General features: G+C 40.5%; 5 protein-coding genes across 5 annotated transcripts in view; 1 reads left to right on the forward strand and 4 right to left on the reverse strand.

Annotated features, from left to right (window-relative positions):
• Pmar_PMAR015914 (hypothetical protein) overlaps positions 1-831 on the reverse strand; it is a gene marked incomplete at both ends in the record, with an annotated part of 1,628 nt that extends 797 nt beyond the window's left edge. The window contains 2 exons of the mRNA XM_002776633.1: positions 455-512; positions 754-831. Of these exons, the coding sequence (XP_002776679.1) occupies positions 455-512; positions 754-831 (136 nt within the window). The remainder of the gene's footprint in view (positions 1-454; positions 513-753) is intronic.
• A 1,314-nt stretch (positions 832-2,145) lies between these two features.
• On the reverse strand, positions 2,146-7,968 carry Pmar_PMAR015915 (dihydrolipoamide S-acetyltransferase, putative; the record flags this gene model as incomplete). Its single annotated transcript, XM_002776634.1, has 14 exons — positions 2,146-2,225; positions 2,333-2,412; positions 2,463-2,620; positions 3,205-3,346; positions 3,396-3,523; positions 3,826-4,049; positions 5,071-5,142; positions 5,685-5,845; positions 5,952-6,051; positions 6,272-6,421; positions 7,010-7,143; positions 7,196-7,268; positions 7,523-7,564; positions 7,920-7,968. The coding sequence occupies 14 exons, from the start codon at positions 7,966-7,968 to the stop codon at positions 2,146-2,148; spliced, it is 1,593 nt and encodes a 530-aa protein (XP_002776680.1).
• Positions 7,969-10,590: 2,622 nt separating this feature from the next.
• On the reverse strand, positions 10,591-12,833 carry Pmar_PMAR015916 (hypothetical protein; the record flags this gene model as incomplete). The annotated part of the gene is made up of 6 exons (XM_002776635.1): positions 10,591-10,690; positions 10,736-10,848; positions 11,797-11,912; positions 12,457-12,575; positions 12,625-12,706; positions 12,785-12,833. 6 exons carry the CDS (start codon positions 12,831-12,833, stop codon positions 10,591-10,593), a joined length of 579 nt encoding a protein of 192 aa, XP_002776681.1.
• Positions 12,834-13,023: 190 nt separating this feature from the next.
• On the reverse strand, positions 13,024-14,577 carry Pmar_PMAR015917 (hypothetical protein; the record flags this gene model as incomplete). Its single annotated transcript, XM_002776636.1, has 3 exons — positions 13,024-13,149; positions 13,528-13,592; positions 14,541-14,577. The coding sequence occupies 3 exons, from the start codon at positions 14,575-14,577 to the stop codon at positions 13,024-13,026; spliced, it is 228 nt and encodes a 75-aa protein (XP_002776682.1).
• A 1,169-nt stretch (positions 14,578-15,746) lies between these two features.
• The window catches only part of Pmar_PMAR015918 (hypothetical protein), a gene marked incomplete at both ends in the record, with an annotated part of 5,198 nt that continues 4,562 nt past the window's right edge, over positions 15,747-16,382 (forward strand). Inside the window, one exon of the mRNA XM_002776637.1 lies at positions 15,747-15,860. Within this exon, the coding sequence (XP_002776683.1) occupies positions 15,747-15,860 (114 nt within the window). The remainder of the gene's footprint in view (positions 15,861-16,382) is intronic.

A 16,382-nucleotide genomic window follows, 5' to 3' on the forward strand; every position in this document is an offset into this window, starting at 1 on the left:
ATTTTGGGAGCTTCAGCTGAATCTGATAATAACAAACACGCTTGCTCCTCATAATGACAGAGAACAACACAGTAGATAGTTCCTGAAAAAATGGTAAAATACATACGAAAATTTTGAGAAAAAAAACTAAATTTTACGCAAATTCTTATTAGTTTTTGTACACTCCTACCACAAATCTTGTGTAAATTTTGAGACTGCAAATTCTCAACCGATAAACTTAATCACATATATATTCCAACACTGGAGTTCCACCCGTTTTTCGAGAAGTGCAATGTGAAATATGTTTTTCACATCACTAGAGTGAAACTCCACTGCAAAAAATGCAAACAAATTAACAATTGGGATCTTTTAAAGCTCGTAAAATTCGGCAAATAAAACAATTTTATACAGATTTTTCCCCTCAAATTTCAGAAAAAAATTGGAAAAAGTAAAAAATTTCCATGATTTCATTTACTTCTCATTCCTTCGCTTTGCCAGGCTGCCAACCAATTCTTCGTCGGTACACCGAGCGACTGAAAAAAATTAATTTCAATTCCATCACTGATGTTCCCATTCTGGACCTATTTCGTATCTTCCTAATTTCAACCTTGGATACTCCTCGAAAATTGCATACTCTCAGCATTGGACGAATATACGTTCGTTCGCTTTCCTCAGGAGTTTATATAAAAAACAACAATAATTTCCTCATAATTTTCATACCGTCATCATCAACATATATGTGCATATTTTCCCCCTACACTGGGTACTCCTCACCCGAGCGCCTTCAGTGTCACCACTCGTTCGTTGCATATCGTAATTCGCCAAATCGTATATGTGCCAATCGCTAATCATAATGAAAACGAACTCCTCTACAAAAGATACAGCAAGAAAAGTATTATTACACAATACAATCCTCGGTGTGTGAATTTATCACAAATTCGGATATTTTTACACCACTAAAATCGTTTGCTATACGCTGCTCTCAATGAGAGTGAAGATATTCACTTAAGTTTGTTGTTGTTGACAATAAGAAAACTCCGATGGATTTTTACCCCTAAAATTGCGGAGCGAGCGGAGCTTATGTTACTGCGCACGAACACTCGTGTGCGTGCGTCCGTCCGTCCGACCGTGCGTGAGCGAAAATTCTGACCCGACCAGGGCGATTCAGAAAACAAATAGGGTATCATTCTGTCCCCCGTTGACTGCTCATCAGCGTAAAAATATAGCGAAAGTGTGGCTGTTGCTTTGCCCGCTTATTTTCGACGAAACGGTTCTGCGCACAAGTGATGAACTGTTAGCTCAGCACGTTAGTATTCACGACTCCCAGCCGAATGACCTCGGGTCAAATCCCACGATGGTCATTTTTCTCACATGTCTCCATAAGGAGACAGTGGTCGGCCACGTCGACGACGCCAGCCAACCCCCGACAACCTTTGGTTTTTTAGTCACCCAATTTCCGAAATAATTTCAATAAGAGCCCGCTGAATTCTTGGCAGGAAGCTCAGCGAGCTCCGCCCCTTCGCACCGAAGACCTAGTTTCACCAGAAACCGTAAAATTTACAAAAAATTCAGCAATAATAATGGAGTTTCGCGATGACCCGTTTAACGTGAAGTGGCGTAAATATGTTTTTCCGCGACCGCCGATAACACAGTTGTTTTCCGCAAAGTGAATTGTGAAATATATTTTTCATATCACTAAACTCCAATATACAAACTAAAATGCATTAAAAAAGTGAAATTCATCGAAAAAAATTACCAGAGAAGTGGCGAGGGAAGCAAACACATATTTCATAACCAGAAGTAGACACTATTTCTTCGATTTTTGGTAACAAAATTAAACTTCGCACTGCAAATTCATTGCGATTACCCTAGTTAAAATTACTCTCAATTTCCTCCTTATTAATAAGGACTTTTTCGACCAGTCAAATCTTCACTTCTTAAAATCGAATCGCTTTCGCGTCCCAAACAGCAGTGTTGGAGGAATATATGTTCGCTTTCCTCACTAGAAGTGTACACAAACCAATGAGGAAAATTTTTAAAATTTTTTTGTGCATATTTTTCCCCAAAGTAAACCAACTATCAGTTAACACAAGAACATCATCAGCATCGTAGAAACGAAACTAACATGAAATGAAAAATTCCGTGACCGCGCGCCACAAAATTATTTTATGCCGCATCGAGAATCATACTCGCCGGATTTTCGAGGTAGCCTTTGAAAGTGTTGGAGAAACGCGCAACAGTCGCACCTGAAAAAATTTACCAAACTTTCAAATTTCCCGAAATTTCTTCAAAAACACCAAAATTTACCGAAAAAAAAGCAAAATTTTTCGTAAATTTTTTCTTCCAACCTCACCATCAATATGCCTATGATCAGCCGACCAAGACACATTCACCACTTTCGCTGCATACACCTCCGAACCATCATCAGTAAACCTACGACATATACATAATCGATCACCAGGGCGCGCGCTACTTTCACTCACCTCGGCAGCGTCCTTATTCTTCCAGCACCACCAATAAGGGCTTGACCATCGAATAGAACAGCTTTCGAATAAGTTCCACCAATCACACCGACGTTGGAAAACGATACCGTACCTCCTCGAATGTCCTCAAGTGTTAGCCGACCGCTCGAAGCGCGCGCCTATGGAAAACAATGAGAGAATTTCCCTCATTTTTAATCGGTGTAATCGCTTTCCTCAGCTGCTGAGCCCAGGAGTTTCCTATACAGTGTTGTAGTAGGAATATATGTAATCGCTTTCCTCAGCTGCTGAGCTCAGGAGTTTCCTATACAGTGTTGTAGTAGGAATATATGTAATCGCTTTCCTCAGCTGCTGAGCTCAGGAGTTGCCTATACAGTGTTGGAGTAGGAATATATGTAATCGCTTTCCTCAGCTGCTGAGCTCAGGAGTTTCCTATACAGTGTTGGAGTAGGAATATATGTAATCGCTTTCCTCAGCTGCTCAGCTCAGGAGTTTCCAAAGCTATTTATATGAATTCGGGTAGAAGTGAAATACATAAACTAATATAAATTTTCCAAAATTTCACCAGAATTTTCATATTATTACCAACTATATGCATATTTTTCCCCTCAACTACACAGAATTTTTTCCTACACTTTTTCCCAAGCCTAGTGCGAATTCTTGCAATGAAACTTCGTAAAATCCGCAAAAATTTTCTTTTTTTTTGCGGAGAAAAAAATACTTTCAATTCGCCTCTCTCTCTCACCTGTAGTTCCAAAATATCTTTTTGAATTTCAACCAAATTTTTCTTTTCCACATTTTTCACATTTGGTACGACTAATCCTTGCGGACTGTCTATTGCCATAGAAATATTATGATAACCATAAACAGTGTAATACTCTCCTGATCTGAGAAAAAAATTATGACCGCGCGCCACAAAATTATTCCGAAACCTACGGCTCAATTTTAGAGTTTAGTATTTCATGTTTCAGCAAACTCAACGACAATGCTTTCATCATCATCGCAGTTAGTGTCATTGAAGGTAAATTGTAGGGCGGCCCTTGAACCAGTTTTTTCAGATTCGCCTGAAAAAAAATAAATACCAACTTGAGAGGAAAAATATACATTCAGTGGAGTTTCTTCACCCTAGTGATATGAAAAACACTAGTGAAACTCCATTATTTTTCTGAATATTATCGGGGAAAAATCGAAAAATTTTGACAATTTTTTGGAGTTTCACCTGTGATATGAAAAACAGTCGTGAAAAAAATATATATTTCACGACTACTGCATATCACCGCGAATATCGCGTTTTTTACGGAGTATTACGACGCCACTTCACGTGAAACGAGCGAAACTCCAGTATCGCCCTCCCGAGTAAACTCACCTGAACTCTCACTAGTTCATCTACTCTTATTTCCTCTCCCAAATTCATATGCGGCGCCGCTAATGCTGCGGTCATCGATCGTACCATAGCTGCGGCCACACCCCTCAAGAGGGAAACTCGATAAGTAGAATTTTCCGAATTTTTTTCGGAAAATTTTTCCTCAACTTTTTTTTCTTTTTCGGTCGACTTTAGAACATCTTCCATAGTCACCCTCCCATCTGGTCCTGAACATAAAAACGAAAATTTCCAAAAATATGCGGAAAATTTCTTTCCGGAAGAATTTTTCCACCACATAATGAAAATTTTCACATAACTATAATAGAAAAAAAACAAAATGGAGTTTCACCCATTAGCGAAAAACCCATTTCACATTACACTTCGCGAAAAACTGGTGAAATTTGTCAAAATTTTACTACAGTGGAGTTTCACTCGCTGTCGCTCACATATGAGGAGGCAAAACGGGTTGTCTTCCAGGGTGGTATGCGCCTGTTGTATTTTGATAAATTTTGATTTTCTGTACCATCAACTAACTGGGATAGGGGTGGCAAATCAGAGACAGGTTTCCCTAGGATATTTCAAGTGTTGATTTATAGCCAGTGCAAGGTTTGAGCCATGCATAATGATTCCAAATATGCGTATTTCGCGCAAAACGCGTAAAACGCGAAATAATTTCGCGTTTTGCATATCACATGAAAAACACCTCACATGTTTTACGCAAAATTCACTGCTCACATGCGTTTTTCGCGAAGTAAAATGTGAAATGTGTTTTTCACATCACGGGTGAAACTCCAGTAAACAAGTGATGAAGAAATTTACATGATTCATCATTCACCAAACGGAGGACACCGAAAATTGTAAAACAGTTTTAACTATATAAAAATGACATTCGCACTTGTCGGAGCTCGACTAGTCCGCATTTTTCGATTTGGAAGTAGACAAATAATGATTGCGTTGTCGTTTGGGAACCATAATTCTCTATTTTGGTATAGGTCCTCGGTTCCATCCCCGGGGGGCATATTTTCTACTCGCTTCGAAATTTATATTATATAAGTAGAATAATCGAGTTTCTTCACCCTAGTGATATGAAAAACACTAGTGAAAAATATATTTTACGACTACTGCATATCACCGCGTTGAATATCGCGTTTTTCACCACTTCACGTAAATGATATTTTTCATTACTATATAAGTCCTATACACATACCATAAAATAATTAATCACAGATTCAAAAACTCCTTCCTCACCTGAGCCCACTAACGTGTTAATATCAATTCCATTCTCCTTAGCTGCTTGTCTGACCATAGGGATGGCCGAAACTCTCGTCTCGGAATTTTTCAACGATTTTTGGTATGCTGAAGAAATACAACATAATTTATAAGCAAATTGATCCTCCCGGGTAAATAGTAAACGATGATATTAGATTTTTTATACTCAAATTCACTGTTGGAAATATGTTCGCTGAGTTCGAGAGTCTGGTCGGTGAAAATGTAATACAGAAACCAATAGTAATTTCATATTGTCATCACCAACACATGTAGTTGACCATGTGCTTACTCCCCCCTCAATTTCACCACAGAAAACATATGCGACAATGACTACAGTAAAAAGGACAGAAGACCGAAATTTTTATGCAACCAGCACATTATCAAGTGTCCGATTTTTTCCCGTTTCCTCACTATGATGACACATTTAAACGCAATTTATGGTGAAACTGTACAAGAAAAAACCAACGAAAATTTTCGCGAAATTTTCCCGCGAATATAAATAATAATTTTTTAACAATATATTTTTGATAATAATATTTTTTTCGTGTAATTTGCGATAAATATATTTCCCTCAAATTTGAAACATTTCCCACTACTACAACCACTACTACTACTACTACTACTATCATCCTTTTCCACACGTTCCTCCGTTTCAACACTCCCGAGTCCTTCTTCCTCCTCATCCTCCTCAGATTTTTCAACTTCAATTTCGGCCAACACCGAACCCACTTTCGCCGTGTCACCAGCGTTACACCTGTCCACTGGTAATTTCGTGGCGCGGTGACACAATAAATTTCCAGATATAAACTATTATCACAGAACATACAAAATGCTCGAACAAAGCTTCACAATGAACTTACCCTAGACGCCTTATCGTCCCTCTATGACGACTTGTAATATCAACTACCGCCTTGTCGCTTTCAACAGTACACAATCTATCCATCTCTTCAACATGGTCCCCTGAGAGAAATGTTGGGGGAATTATGGTAAGTGTGACCAGTCGCGTGGTATTACACCCTAGTGATATGAAAAACACATTTCACTTCGCGTAAAACGGAAAGTAAATTTTCACTTTTTCTACTTTCATCGCTCCGCATTTCTCTAATCATAAAGTCAATATATGTTATAAAAAATTTCCCCAAATTTTCCCAGAAAAAATGTAAAAATTCTATTAATTTACCTTCTTTAACATACCACTCCATCACCGACACCTCGCTTATCCCCTCCCCAATGTCAGCCAAATGGAAAGGGACAATTCTTGTGTTCTGGGAAGATGTGGAGGCGCCGGAAGATGCCGTCCTAGTGGTGTCGTTCAGAACTGCGGCGCCAACTAAGAGAAAAATCAAACATATACGATTCGATCTCGGGAAAAAAGTCTAATTGAATATAATAACGCTATATGGCATATAAATTTATATATAATGCTCGCTGAATGTATTAGTTCTAGTAGTATTGGAGCTTCTGCACCCTAGTGATATGAAAAACACATTTCACGACTACTGCATATCACCGCGAGTTTCGCGTTTTTCACCGAGTTCACGTAAAACGGGTCATGAAGCTTTATTATTATGAATTCGTATATCTCAATTTATCGGTAAAGAAAATGAGAAATCATAATAAGAATCATAAAATAGCCCCTCCTGCTCATAAATTGGTATAAAATGAAGAGAATATATATGGGATAACATCAACAGGAATAGATCTCGATACCTCGCGAGAGTTAAACCAATATCATGACCACTACACCATCTATACAGTGTTGGAGGAATATATATTCACTTACCTCAGTTGAGCTCAAGAGTTCCCCCACTAAAATTTCATCCCATATGTACATCAACCAATGAAAAAACTCCCCGTAAATTTCCTCATAATTTTCCTATTTTCACCGACACATGAAGTTGACCATGCACATACTCACCTCCATCATCATCACTAGGCGCCACTTCCTCTTTCGTCGTCTCCTCCTCCTCCTCCTCAATTTCCAACAAAACGTCACCAACCTTAGCCGTAGTATTAACATCAAACAACAATCGCTTTACAACTCCACCGTAACTAAAATGCCCATTTTTCGTAATAATTTCGTGGCGCGCGAAATTTTCCCAACCTGCTGGTGATGTCCACCGCCGCCTTGTCACTTTCCACTGTGCATAGACGATCCATCTCCTCTACCTTATCACCTGACTGATAGCCAATTCATCATCATCATCACCACATCAGCACGCATGCACATAAAATCATCCGAAAATGGAATCCTCTATTACGATGATAATTGACATTCGAGAAATAAAACATGTTTTAATCATCGTTGAGCTCACAATAATGTCATTCGCAAGAGCGAAGCGAAACACATATATTCTACGAGTAGTGACACGTGGCCACATATACGGTTTCGATTTCTTATGAATTCTCCAAAGACGGACCCTTTTACTACCCGGTTTAACATACCACTCTTTAACTTCAACTTGACTTATACCTAAAAACAACTTCGAATTCATACACCGTCACTAGAGGAATGCAATATGGCCACTTCAGCCTCCATTTCTCAACCATAAAGTACTATAGGCATCCTCGCAAAATACTATATAGACGATTTATGACGGCCAGTTTTCGGTGACAACATCGCCCCACTCACTTTAGAGTTGATATATTTCAAACACGAAGCCAATATCCATCGTATGAAGCTCCTCTACTACTACTACTACTACTACTACTACTACTACTACTACTACTACTACTACTACTACTACTACTACTACTACTACTGCTACTACTACTACTACTACTACTACTACTACTACTACTACTACTACTACTACTACTACTACTACCTTCTCCGATATCAGCAAGTCTAAAGGGCCTGAGAGCTCCTAATAACATCCCACTTCTCCAGAAAGATATATGTCGGCGTATGACGTGAGTAGATAACATGTCGACACCAGTAAGGGAACAACAACTACAGAATGGCGGGACAAAACTCAAGGTCATCACCACCACCACAGCGATGAAATTATATGTGAAGATTCCACTCATGAAACCATGAAAGTGAATAAGTCGAATCATACTTTATATTTTACACTTGTCCGTATGAGAGGTTATACTTGCCTCAAGCGGAGCATTCATCAATCACCATCGTGCAGCAGCATTTTTTCACGCACTATCATCTTCCTGCGAATCGTGCGTGCAAGGACATCTAGGCGTGACCCTGTCCCTGCTTGAATATGCGTTTGTCAGGTAGAGTGTGTTTATCAGTAGGGACATCGCCTCCTCCTCGATTTCCCTTCGAGAGTCGTGATGTTGATCCCACACTTCAGCCGAGGAGTAATAAAAATATCTTTGGAAGTATCAGTGGCTCTTTACGGTACGTGTCACCAAAGATATGATAGAATGGGACAATTTAGGAGGACAATGGTGGGGCAGCTATGCCACACCGAGATGCGTCTTGTTAATATCGATTTAGGACGACAATGGGGCAGCTATGCCACACCAAGATGCGTCTTGTTAATATCAATTCAGGAGAACAATGGGGCAGCTATGCCACACCAAGATGCGTCTTGTTAATATCAATATAGGACGACAATGGGGCAGCTATGCCACACCAAGATGCGTCTTATTAATATCAATATAGGACGACAATGGGGCAGCTATGCCACACCCAGATGCGTCTTATTAATATCAATTTAGGACGACAATGGGGCAGCTATGCCACACCCAGATGCGTCTTGTTAATATCAATTTAGGACGACAATGGGGCAGCTATGCCACACCAAGATGCGTCTTGTCAATATCAATTTAGGACGACAATGGGGCAGCTATGCCACACCAAGATGCGTCTTATTAGTATCAATTGAGGAGGACAATGGGGCAGCTATGCCACACCAAGATGCGTCTTGTTAATATCAATTTAGGACCACAATGGGGCAGCTATGCCACACCAAGATGCGTCTTGTTAATATCAATTCAGGAGAACAATGGGGCAGCTATGCCACACCGAGATGCATCTTGTTGATATCAATTTAGGAGGACAATGGGGCAGCTATGCCACACCGAGATGCGTCTTGTTAATATCACTTTACGAGAACAGTGGGGCAGCTATGCCACACCAAGATGCGTCTTGTTAATATCAATTTAGGAGAACAATGGGGCAGCTATGCCACACCGAGATGCATCTTGTTGATATCAATTTAGGAGGACAATGGGGCAGCTATGCCACACCGAGATGCGTCTTGTTAATATCACTTTACGAGAACAGTGGGGCAGCTATGCCACACCAAGATGCGTCTTGTTAATATCAATTTAGGAGAACAGTGGGGCAGCTATGCCACACCAAGATGCGTCTTGTTAATATCAATTTAGGAGAACAGTGGGGCAGCTATGCCACACCAAGATGCGTCTGTTAATATCAATTTAGGAGAACAGTGGGGCAGCTATGCCACACCAAGATGCGTCTTATTAAGACTAACTTTGCCACGTGGGGCAGCTATGCCAGAGGCATCATACCACCCCAAGATATGCCCTACTACAGGCTTGTCCTCCCATAGTACCTTCCATCGTCCCCCCTAGCCTCCGCCTTCAACTATTACATCGACAACTACAACATCTACAGATGGTCCTACTGAACACCCTACCATCCATACACCACTCTGTAAACTGTCCCTAGACGCATCATCAACCACCCAGTACATTAACCACTGTAATGAGTGTGAATACATCTGTGTCATCTCACTTGTGATTCCTGAGCACCTCAGTAGCTACCGACTTCAAACTCGACACAACACAATGAGATCTTCGTCGTAATAGGCGAGATTGAAAGATGAATGATGATGCTAATACCATACAAGATAATGACCAAGGTCTTGAGAACGTCTTTAAACTATCTACTCCTCACCAAACATGAATAATAGTCGGTCTTAGCTGAGGTAATGATGATGAAAAAGTGCCGCCGAACAAACAACATACGGCCATTCAAAGGCAGAGACTTCTCTCGTTATCCAACAACAATTAAGGCCAGCAATGAACCACCAGAAATTTAAACAACAACAACAACAAAGACGACAATCACAATCGCCTCCATTTATCACCCTCTACCATAGAATGCCGTGCTCACCAGATTTTGAGAAAATTCCTCAATACTTCCATCAGTGGGAGTATATCGATTGTGATTATGATTATGATGACGACGAGATGCTGAGTCGTTAGACTTCATATGATGACTTTCCTCGCTCGTCGATGCGTTTGTGTTGTACATACCCATCGCTCCATATTGATCCCCAGTGTGCAGATCCTCTTGTGCTCCGTCTTGATGCAATTCAGTTTGCTTCAGCAATCTTATAATCTGTAACTTCTCCTTCTTACGACGCTTTAGTTCACCAGGAGGACACCTATCAACCAAGTGAATAATTCCAAAACGGGAATTCTTCACGCACTAAAATATACACTTCCGACATGCTATCATGATAAAGGAGTGAACTCCCAGGATTGATCTCCCATAATCGTTCGTTATTACAAATGACAGAACTCGCATTGTGCACCGTGGCGACACCCACAAGCATGATAATACCATGCACAAGGTTTGCACATTCCCGAAGCATGCAACCTCGACCTGAAAAACTCAATCGCCTTGCGACAATATAATACCCAAACTTACCCTATGCTAGGATACAAAGGTAAATCCAAATTTAAAAGCCCCGACCTCTCTTGACTGTGAGACGATGCCACTGGGCTCAAATTACTCTCCTTACCAACAGTAGTATGAAGCGACTGAAAAAAAGAAGATGACTCAGCTGAGCGATCGCTACAATATCACTCGAAATACTTATGACAAAATTTGATATCAATTCTCCTCGAGAGCCACGGTCAAGCCCACTCAACACCAAACGAAAAAACTCATTTTCCCTCACATTTCGATTTCTTGATTTTTGCTCATATATAAACATCCTACGGTACGGTAAACCAACGGCTCTAAACGCTTAATTCGATTCGGTCCAGTGTTAGTTTCCTCAGATGAGCCCGCGAGTTTCCTATACAGAGATCTACACATGACTCATCATACGAGTATACAAAAACCAAAAGTACTTCTTTAAAATTTCCTCTAAGAATTCTCATATTGTCATCATCAACACATGTAGTTGATAATGCGCATATTTTCCCACATTATTCCGTATTCCTCCACCTATACAATATCGTTTGATCTGCTTCATTTCTAAAAAAATTTGAATGAAAATAAATAATAATTAGAAAAATTAATGACTTGAAATACAGTAGACTTTTTCAGTGTTGGAGAAATATATGCTCGCTTTCCTCAGCCGAGCTTAGGAATTTCCCTACTGATAATATAAATTTATATAGCAAGGTAAAAGAATCAACAACAATCTCGCGAAATTTCCTCAGAATTTTCATACTGTCACCAACATATGTGGTTGATCATGTGCATATTTTCCCACACAAGATTTTCCTCTTTAGCCCATTTCCTAATAAGCTATTTTTACTTCATATTCTAAAACTCTTCACTGGTGCGTTTATAACGTCAAACTGTCAAAACCATGTCAGTTAAAATTAATGGTGAATTCAATTTGATGGTGAACTCCCATAAACAGTGGAGTTTCTTCACCCTAGTGATACGAAAAACCCTAGTGAAAAACATATTTCACGACTACTGCATATCACCGCGTTTTTCGCCGAGTGTTACGCCACTTCACGTAATACTACATTCGGAAGAGTCATGGACATGTCAACTGGGCAACTCTGGGGAGTTTTCTTAGACGAGGGCAGTTGTGACGGTGGGAAATTGATAAAGGTATTTTTAATCGGTAGGAGATGATCTTCTGAAAAAAAGGGACATCATAGTATATCTAGGCGCGAAAAATTCCGATTTCGTGACGATTTTCCCCAGTTCCACGCAAAACGCCATATACAGCTTCTGCTCGCCCAGCATCCAATACATACACTTATCACAGGGAGGCGAAGATATACCCATGACTAGCAAGATCATAATAACACTACTATGTATACGAGATTTTGATATGATGATAATACATACTACATATACCCCCAAACCACTTCCCACTGGTAATAAGTGTAATTCCCCTCAAAATTTGTTATTAAATGCAGTACGCTTCAACTTGATATGTGTTATAGGACATATTATAGTGAACAAGTTGTCGCTATCATCACAGTCCCCAAACGGGTACTCAACATCACAACACATGTTTATACCCATTCTTACATTTTATATGTAATATAGTTTTACATCGATTCTCATTAATCTCAAAAAATATCGCACATTTGCATATATTTCATATCACTGATGACTAGTGATCGGCGTAATTCCCCTCAGAATTTCCTATTTAGTACGCCACAAGTACTAACCTCCGAGATCATAAACTTTCCTCAGTTCCTCCTGAATTTCTTCAAATCTCTCATTAATACTCTCTTGCCCAACCTCAACCGCTAGTCGAGTTAGAGTATCCACATCCTTTCTATTAAACCTAATCATAATCGATCAACCGGGCGAGCGCTAAATGCATGCGCGACTACCCTTGTTGAGCCAAGGAATCAGTGTCTAAAGTAGCTAGATCGGAAACTGTCACCAAACCAAGGGACCTCAGGATGTCGATACCTGCCAGATTAACAACAACAGTGAGAAAAATCGCGTTAGACGACTGTTTTAACCCGCTCCTAAACAGCCGTTTATTACCCGCCGAAGACACGCCATATGTGACGAGTATATCCACTGTGAGTCCCATTGCATCCTGGATGAGGAGGTGTTGTGTTGTTGCTGGTGAGGGCCGACTAGAAACCGAATCTGCTGCTGCTGCTGCGCTGAACAAGCTGCTGTCAACCGTGTGAGAAGATAATGAATATAGACTAAAATGCAACAACAAGGAATCGAACCAGAGTCGCCTCAATGACAAACCAACACACTAACTCACTCACTTACTCAGCACTCTTCTCCAGACCCATACCCGATATAGCCGAGAAAAGCGACGGTGCCGGGTACTCATCAACTTGGATCACCGGTCCCCTCTCAGGTCCTTCGCAACCTCGGGAAAAATCTATTTTCTGATCCGCAACGCTCTTCGAGACGCCGTTCGAGTATGTTGGATTACTGCGCATAGGCAAACGGAACGTTCAAGTCAACTGATCATAGCCATAGTCAACAACACATTTCAAACAACATCAACAACAACAACAACAACAACAACAACAACAACAACAACAACAACAACAACGACAACAACAACAACAACAACATCAACAACAACAACAACAACAACAACAACAACAACAACAACAACAACAACATCAACAACAACAACAACAACAACAACAACAACAACAACAACAACAACAACAACAACAACAACAACAATTCCACTGATAAATAGAAACACCCGCACACGAAGAATGTCTTAATTCAACCAGCTTGCCCAACACCACCGTGATAAGGTTAGGATAGTATTCCAAACTAGCAAACGCTCTAGTCTTATCTTGATCGATCGAACCTGACCACCATCGGAAAATTTCGCGCGCCACAAAATTAAGATCGACTACCAAAATAAACTGAGTTACAACATCCAATTCAACGTTCATTCACATATACGCATAAAATTCGAGCACGAGTGAAAAAGTCAAATTTCGATAGAGAAATATATACGCCCAAATTCAAAGTCGAACTGACGTTCAGAGTAAACCAACTTCATGTGAGAAAAAATTCCTCACAACAAGAAAATTTTCAGTTTTTTTCTGGAAATTTTTCCTTTTATTACCAAAAAAATCATCAATCCTCCAGCGTGAGTGAAGAATTAAGGAAAATCAGCCATCGCAAGTGTCCATAAATACATAGACACTCTTTATTACCATTTGCTGATTACCTTAATACGAGTATATTAACAAATCATAACTCTCCGCATCTGCTCAGCATCCCGCCTCGTGCGCGCATCAGCTTTGGAACGCCTGCCAACTTAGTAAAGTTCCATTCAAAGTTTCGATGCTATTCATCACTATGAGAACATTCCTAGCGGAGCGATGCAGCTATATGTTTATACGAAAATGTTGCTAAATGCATACATTCACATGGTTGAATTTTTCATAAAATCGTTGAAAAAATTTGAGAAAATGATCAAAATACGTATCAGGAATACCCAAGCAACTAATCTAGATAGAGATGGGGTAGAAATCACACAAAAGCAATCGAGTTTTACGCCACTTCACGTGAAACGGGTTGTTAAACTCCAACATTACTGATAAAATAGAAGTTAAAGAGTAAAATAAAACCATAAACAGTGAAAAACACTACGGAAAAAAGGACAAAAATAATAGGAAAATTTCCCAAAAAGTAATACCAATAGACGTGATATTTACACCTTCTCTTAGAATACGAATTCTCCTCCAACAAAAACCGTAAAAATTTCCTAATTCCTGATTAAATTTCGTCCTAGCCACCTTAGTACCCTGAATAACCTCCATCATGACCTGCAGTAGGGCCATATTGTTGGTCAACAACGGAAAGGCAACTGCCTATTCTCACTCTCACTCCGGTGCAAATGTCGAATTGCATCGGATAATTGCCTCGATTGGTTTATAGGCAAGCCGTAATTGTCGATAATTGCCATAGATTTCGAGGCTACGTCCAGCGCAATTCGCATCTTTCGGAGTGCGTAAAACTAAATAACTGCAAAGTAAACTATTTTAATAAGAACTAACTAAGATTCAGTGTTGGAGTAGGAATATAGGTTCGCTTCCCCCAGCTAAGCTCAAGGGTTAATCAGAGGAATTTAGGTACAAGTGTACAGAAACGAAGAAAAATTTCCCCAAATTTCCGTAGAATTTTCGTATTGTCACCAACACATGTAGTTGATCATGTGAATATTTTCCCTCACACGTTGTTGACCTGAGAATAAAATTTCAGAATTATTTTTTTTAGATTTTTCGATGATGGTCGCTTTCTTCACCTGAGCTCAGGAGTTTCCTCATTTACATACGAATTCGCGTAAAAGTGAAGTGGAGTTTCACAACTACCCGTTTTACGTGAAGTGGCGTCGTAAAACTCGGTGAAAAACGCGATATTCGCGGTGATATGCAATACTCGTGAAATATCTTTTTCACATCACTAGGGTGAAGCTCCGATACAGAAATCCTCACACTTTCCATATTGTCACCAACACTATATTCCCGAATCGACCCACAAGGTAGTACTTAAACCACAACAACATAGGCATCTCCTCGTCATCAGCTAGGCCCATCTCGAACGTTAGTTGTGTCTCAACTTGCATGAGAGGTCCGTCACCCAGGTCCAGGCCGATTTCCTGAATGCTAAACGACTCTTGACGTAGTTAATTTTAAGCATCTCCTCCAAACAAAACGCGCAAGTTAAATGAGGTCAGTGAACTCCTGTGTCACGGAAGCCCCAGATAGTAGTGCGAGACGGTAAGTCAGAGCTAGAGTCCAAGATGAATCTTTCGACGGTTTCACTGGAGACGAAACCAGTTGACATGAGTGAATCAATATTACTCGCTTGTTGGTATCTCCCTATATCTCAACTCAACGTCTGTGTCACCTGCCAAGTGACATAGAGTAGAGATTCATTTTTTTACGCAAGTTGTGCAATTATCACGGAAATATTCTCGCTCGCCCGTAAATCTGTTCGCCCACAAGATATGACTGCTTCAGCCCCCACAGGTCTTGGCGCCTTAACGTGGCATGGGGGTGACCGGTTCGGTATAGCCTTGGCCACCTCTACCTGTACTCGTACATCCCTCAGCGGGTACCTTGTGGTATGGGGGGGGTTTCTCTCCGTTGATGCCTGATTAGCTATTTTCTAGCGCTTCATTCTGTGGTCTGCTACTATGTGTATACCTGCTCTATCCTACCCTTGCATTATATTTCATGCCACACCGTTCCCCCTCACGATGTTGTCTCATGATATTCCTGCATCACTGTCTACTTGTCGAGGATTGCTTTCACATTCGCCCTGGCTTTTGTCAGGCTTCGGCCTTTCTACTGAGTTACGCCGTACTTGCCACTACCTTTGCCCAACAGTCGCTTCGTTAGTCGTTCTTTTTTGTCGTTCCAGGTACTATCAACTCGGCGCCGTATCCGAATTCGGTTGCTGGAGAAGACGTCAACATCACGTGCAGCATCCGTGGCAGCGGGCTATTGTCCTTTTCGAACACTACCTCAGCTTGTTTTTCAGCGAGCATGGTCTACTGTATGAACTGGGAACCATCGCGATGTCTTCTTGCTCTCGACCATCTTACTGTCAATGTGCCAAAGGAGCAAGAGGAGCGTCTACT

This window comes from Perkinsus marinus, assembly GCF_000006405.1.
Source record: "Perkinsus marinus ATCC 50983 genomic scaffold scf_1104296953072, whole genome shotgun sequence".
Taxonomy (NCBI): domain Eukaryota; phylum Perkinsozoa; order Perkinsida; family Perkinsidae; genus Perkinsus; species Perkinsus marinus.